At 43.9% G+C, this 6,000-nt stretch overlaps 1 protein-coding gene across 1 annotated transcript; it reads left to right on the top strand.

Annotated features, from left to right (window-relative positions):
- Positions 1–4,615: 4,615 nt before the first annotated feature.
- Positions 4,616–5,285, top strand: LOC109781947 (putative lipid-transfer protein DIR1). Its single transcript, XM_020340534.4, has one exon. The coding sequence runs from the start codon at positions 4,704–4,706 to the stop codon at positions 5,019–5,021; it is 318 nt and encodes a 105-aa protein (XP_020196123.1). The 5' UTR covers positions 4,616–4,703; the 3' UTR covers positions 5,022–5,285.
- The last annotated feature ends 715 nt before the right edge of the window (positions 5,286–6,000 follow it).

Genomic DNA, 6,000 nt, shown 5'->3' with positions numbered 1-6,000 from the left:
CATAATGAACTTCCGCTTCATGCACAACCAAGGAGGAAGGTTGTAGATGCATAGAGTCACGGGCCAGGTGCTATGGCTGGAGCTCTGCTCGCCAAAAGGATTCATGCCATCAGTACTTAGACCAAATCTTATGTTCCTTGCGTCAGCTGCAAAATCTTTGAACACTCTATCGATCTTTCTCCATTGCGTTCCATCAGCGGGGTGTCTCAACTCCCCGTCGGACTTACGGTCCTCTTTGTTCCATCGCAACGACTTGGCATGCTTTTTGTTCATGAACAGACGTTTCAACCGTGGTATTATAGGAGCATACCACATCACCTTGGCGGGAACCCTCTTCCTGGGTTTCTCGCCCTCAACATCGTCACCAGGGTCATCGCCTCTGATCTTATAACGCAATGCAGTGCATACAGGGCATTCATTCAAATTCTCGTATTCACCGCGGTAGAGGATGCAGTCGTTAATGCATGCATGTATCTTCAGAACCTCTAAACCTAGAGGGCAGACAACCTTCTTTGCTTCGTACGTACTGGCGGGCAACTCGTTATTCTTCGGAAACATATTCTTCAACATTTTCAGCAAATTTTCAAATGATGAGTCACCTACACCTTCCTGTGCCTTCCATTTTAGCAAATCCAGTGTGCAGCCCAGCTTTTTCAGACTATTATCGCATCCTGGATACAACGACTTTTTGTGATCCTCTAACATGCGATCCAAATTCTCCCTCTCCTTGTCAGTTTCGCAGCGTCTCCGTGCATCAGCAATGGTCCGACCAAGATCATCAGTGGGCTCATCATGTGCCTCTTCTTCACCTTCACCTAACCCTTCCCCACCTTCAGCATCATCCTCCGTGAAAGTATCACCGAAATGATCATGATAGTTGTCATCGATATCATCCCCTTCTTCATCTTCTTCCATTCTAACCCCTCTTTCTCCATGCTTGGTCCAACAATTATAGCTTGGCATGAAACCGTGCCGAAGCAGGTGCATGTGAACGTCTCTTGAGGAGGAGTAACCCTTCTGATTCTTACAGACAGCACATGGACAGATAATAAAACCTTGCTGCTTGTTCGCATTTGCCACTACGAGGAAATCTTTCAAACCCGTAGTGAACTCGCCGGAGAGTCGGGGACCGTACATCCATTGCCGATTCATCTACATTGTTATTATATAAAGTATATAATTAACCATCATGCATTTGTTAAACTAACTAGCTAGAAATAATACAAATTAAACAATGAACTACACACATGCATATTTTATCAATGACACATGAAAGGTTCAAGTTGCTAACCGCGATCGCGGAGGAAAAATAAATGAGAAAGCTCAAGTGTGGCTCGGACACTTCATATCATGTTTGTTTCAGGCTCTCGGGCATTTCATCGAACACCTTGTGTGCATAGGAGGAACCAAAAGCAAACCCACCACCCCCTTCTGAAAATTGTGAAGTGAGCTGAGTGAAGTGAAGTGAGCTGAGTCCTATATATAGGGATGGGCCTTTAGTCCCGGTTGGCCTGGCCAACCGCAACTAAAGGCCTTCGGGGACCTTTAGTCCCGGTTGGCCAGGCCAACCGGGACTAAAGCCCCTCCCGTCCACCAGCTGGATGGGCCTTTAGTCCCGGTTGGCCTGGCCAACCGCGACTAAAGGCCTTCGGGGACCTTTAGTCCCGGTTGGCCAGGCCAACCGCGACTAAAGCCCCTCCCGTTCGCCAGCTGTCGACCGAGCGCGCTGGGCCCAGATAGTTGGTCGCGGGTCTCCTCCCGAACCGCGACTAAAGACCCCTTTTGTCGCGGTTCGATTGTTTTGGGGACTAATGGGGGCGTATGGAAGCCTCTTTTTCTACCAGTGTTCCTAGAATCGACGGGTGGTGCACAAGGTTTTTTCCTCATTTTATTTCCTTGACAACCAAGCTTGGTACACAATGAGACCACTCATCAAGATAAAATCCTAGTATTCACATTAGCAAAATGTTTTGAGGACCAGGCTTGGTGCGTGGTGAGACTACACATCAAGATAAATATCATGGTACTCGTACCAAAATGGTTGTTTGCATGACCCGTGTCGCGCTCCCTGGGCAACACGGGTGGTGCATCCATCTTCCACCGTAGGTTCACCTCCTCCCCGTTCCTCTAACCATCCGTCGTCGGCCGGAGTCGCCAGACAAAGCCCCATGTGGCTTCTAGTGGCGGTGGGTCCTCTTCCTCCTACACCTTCCTTAATTAAAAAAACCATGGGGCTCCTTCCCAGTTGGTCTTTTTTTTAAAGAGCCAGCAGTACGAAACAATCCAGAGAGAAACCTAGCATGTCTAACTTCAAACACAAGTTATCTTTTGACAAATAATGGATTCTGTTGGCTCAAAATGGAGCATCAAGAGAATACAAATACAATGAGCACATTGCACACACCCGGCCTCTGCATAAGGTACGATACACATAGTCAACATCAACGTAGGCACACAAGAAACACACCCGCAAATAACAAAGTAATATAAGACCAAAGTTATATCTAGGCGAGGAAAAAAGAACAAAAATCAAAGCGATCAGATCTACGATTGGCAAACTATAACAATGACCATATATCCACACCAACTATCTCATGACACCACACGAGAGTCGAGGTTTGTCAATAGCAACGCCTTAAAAAAGGAGTGGCGCTCAAACGCCGCCGTCACTAGATCCAACCTCCCAAGGTCAGTCTATGTTTTCACCCTGAAGAATCGATCTGAACATATCCGAGCAATGCCTTGAACAAGGTAACAACATAAAAACATCGTCGTTGCCAGGTATAACCGACTCGGGTCAGACCTAGGCTTTCATTCCGGAGCTCGAGAGCGAGTGCTCGAGTAGCACCACCATCAACGTGACTCATGTGTTGTCTTCACCACTTCCCTCGATCCCTGCAGCTACATGCGATGTGCCACCGCCGTCACTGCACAACCATCCCTCCGCATCAAGCCGTCATTCATAGTCCCGCCTAGTCCAGTTGGCTCATTTGGCCTCCTACAATATTTGTCATGTTTTATCTGCTTTATTTCAGGATTATGTGAATTTGCTTCAATATCAAATATTTCCTCCATTGTATATAGACGCATTTTAGTGTGTTTGTTCACTCATTTTAGTTGGTAGTTCTCTATATTGAAATATTGAAAAGATCTTATATTTATCAATGGAGGGAGTAGTTTATAAAAATGAATGTGCTTAGTTCACTTCTAAAGTTAAAAATAGCATGTGTGTGTCTTGTGCAGGACCGCTGGTCGCGGTGGAGATGGTTTGCGGCAGTGGCTGTCTCGCGCAAGACCGCTGGCCTAGAGCTTAGTGATGGTTGGCAGCAAAACATTGTCACAGACAATAGACGCTTTTCATTTAATCTGGAGTGCCAGTCAACGTCCCGCCAAATATCCACGCCATGGGATGTTATCATGCTATAGGCGAGACCTGGCTGAGCTCGCCTTCCACACTCCGCCGAAATCCGTCGTGCGTTGTGTCTATCTAGTTATTTGCCTAACATCATTACTGAATTAAGTCGGCAAAAGCTAGCACCCAGTCACTCTATGGTCTGAAGAAAAGATCTCAAGCTACAGCCGGTGCATGCACCCAGTTGCAAACTTGCAGTGTGTAGTGCTTCATTCAAGCTAGCGAGCGTCCTTGTCTAGCTAATTGACGAGCAGGTGCTTTTTGTTTAATTTTCCAAGTTGGGAACACGAAATGTACTGTCTCGGTAATAGGTGCATATACATTACTTCTAAGGATTTCGAAACTAAAAATCCAGAACATATAATAGTACTTCCTTCGTTTTTATTTGCTTCACATATTAACTTTGTCTCAAGTCAAACTTTGTGAACTTTGACCAAGTTTATACGAAAAGGTATTAACGTCCACAATACCAAATCAATACCATTAGAATCACCATTGAATATATTTTCACATCACATATATCTGTTATTCTAAAAGTCTATATTGTTTTATATAATCTTGGTCAAATTTGATAGAGTTTGACTTAGGTCAAAACTAATATGCGGAGTAAATAAAAACGGAATGATAGGCCAAGATTGTTGTTTCTTTGTTATAGGCCATCTTTTTTCATTGACTATCAACATATATCAACCTCTTTTCAAAAACAAAATAAATGTGAACACAGATAAAACACTTGCTTAGTGGTTAGCGCTAATGAAGTCACTCGTCTAATTCGGCAGCGGAGCATATACCATAGAGATTTCAGTGCTTGCCTTAATCGTTGGTCAGTTAAAAAAATTCAATTTTCAAATGTTATCATGAGCCGTTTCTCTTTTGCAAAATTCTTTTAAAGGCACGCAAAAAGCTTGTGGGTGGGCAAATCGAAAAATCACTTTCTATCATTGCGAAGAACTAGTCTTAATTTGCAGCATACTCTTGATGTTGAAATCAGTAGTTTTAATTCATTACATATCTTTTTGCCAACTATGGTAGTCGTTATCGCTCAACAGTGAGTTCAAGTGCAGATTTTTGTTTGCATGATAAGACAGTAGTGCTTCTACATGTGAGCAGCACTTGAGCGCCTAATTTCTTCCCAGATGCAAAATACACACTTCATGAACACAGAAGCCTGCCCCTATTAATAGAGCCATACACCAAACATTCATCTCACACATTTCCAAAGCAAAACCTAGCAAAGACAAAAATCTCCTCTAGCAATCCACTAGATAACATAATAACAGTACCAGCAGTCATGGCTAAGGCACATGCATTAGCTGCAGCACTGTTGCTTGTCATGTCGGTGTCCCTCGCCGCACTAGAAGGTGTTCATGGCGTTTGCGGCATGTCGAATGATGAATTCAAGCTTTGCCAGCCCGCGGCGGCAGTGAATAACCCGACAGACAGTCCGTCGGCTGAGTGTTGTGTTGCGCTTGGGAAGGCCAACCTATCATGCATCTGCCGGTACAAAGGCATCGCCAGCATATGGCTGAGAAAGTACCACATCGACGCAAAGCGCGCCATGGCGCTGCCCGGCAAGTGCGGTCTCACCATGCCCAACAACTGCTCGTGATGATCAGATGTACTACCCATAAGTATCTAGGAGTCGGTTGCTTTACGTCTGCATCGACACTTTATATATGGCTAAATAAGTGGAGGAGCACTTGGAAAAGCATTGTGCTACTCGGTCTTATTGTTATTGTGTGATTTCAAAGTCATTAAGCTCTTGATAAAATAGTATATGTGTGTTATACTGGAAGTGTAAGGATGGCAGGCGTGCCTTGCATGTTATTCCCATGAATTTAATATCTTATAGTGGTGTCGTTCGTGTCAAAAAGTTGCACGTTTTCTAGTGAACAAGTAAATGACGATCACAATTTTTCCCTATTGGTCACTCATAAATAAATCGATACTCAACTATCAAGAAGATTGTCCGTTTGTGCAACTAGTTTTCTATATAGAGTTTGTGATTTTGCACCTATGTATGATAAAAGAAAATGCAGCCAATGTTTATCTTTAGAAAACATGAACGTCTTATAGTATCCAATGGACTGCCACAACAGCTCTCCGGCTTCTATAGAAATATCCAAAATTTAACTATATGTACTTATTAGCAAACATATAGCATCGCAGTTCATTCAGAATTTGAAGGTGATACCGGGAAGCATCCTACCAGGAACTAGTAAATGGACATGTGCTCGAATACTAGCAGGAAAGGCAGGACTCCTGATTTGCATAATCAAACATACGGTCTACGCGAGCACAACTCAGTAGTTGCTAGGTGGTTTGAGTTTGAAGGTCTGATAATCCTTGGTGAGGTGCGTGTGATGTGCTCATCTATAGGTACTTCACTGAGGACACTCACAACAATACGAAAATGCCCATGCCATGTGCTCATATGGTAGTATTGAATTGCATGAAAGCATCCATCACATGGTTGTTGGATCACACAATGTTTCTATTTTTAAGTGTGGGAAGAGAGATGGAGCAATGACTCTAAGAAGCCATCATTTGTGGACCAAGGAGTAGAGCTTAGTCGTTGCTAGGTTCAT

This window comes from Aegilops tauschii, chromosome 2 (genome assembly GCF_002575655.3).
Source record: "Aegilops tauschii subsp. strangulata cultivar AL8/78 chromosome 2, Aet v6.0, whole genome shotgun sequence".
NCBI classification, from domain to species: Eukaryota; Viridiplantae; Streptophyta; class Magnoliopsida; order Poales; family Poaceae; genus Aegilops; species Aegilops tauschii.
This window is presented reverse-complemented; position numbering and strand designations above follow the sequence as displayed.

Coding starts and splice junctions, on each gene's coding strand:
- LOC109781947 (XM_020340534.4), top strand. CDS start 4,704: ATGGCTAAGGCACATGCATTAGCTGCAGCACTGTTGCTTGTCATGTCG.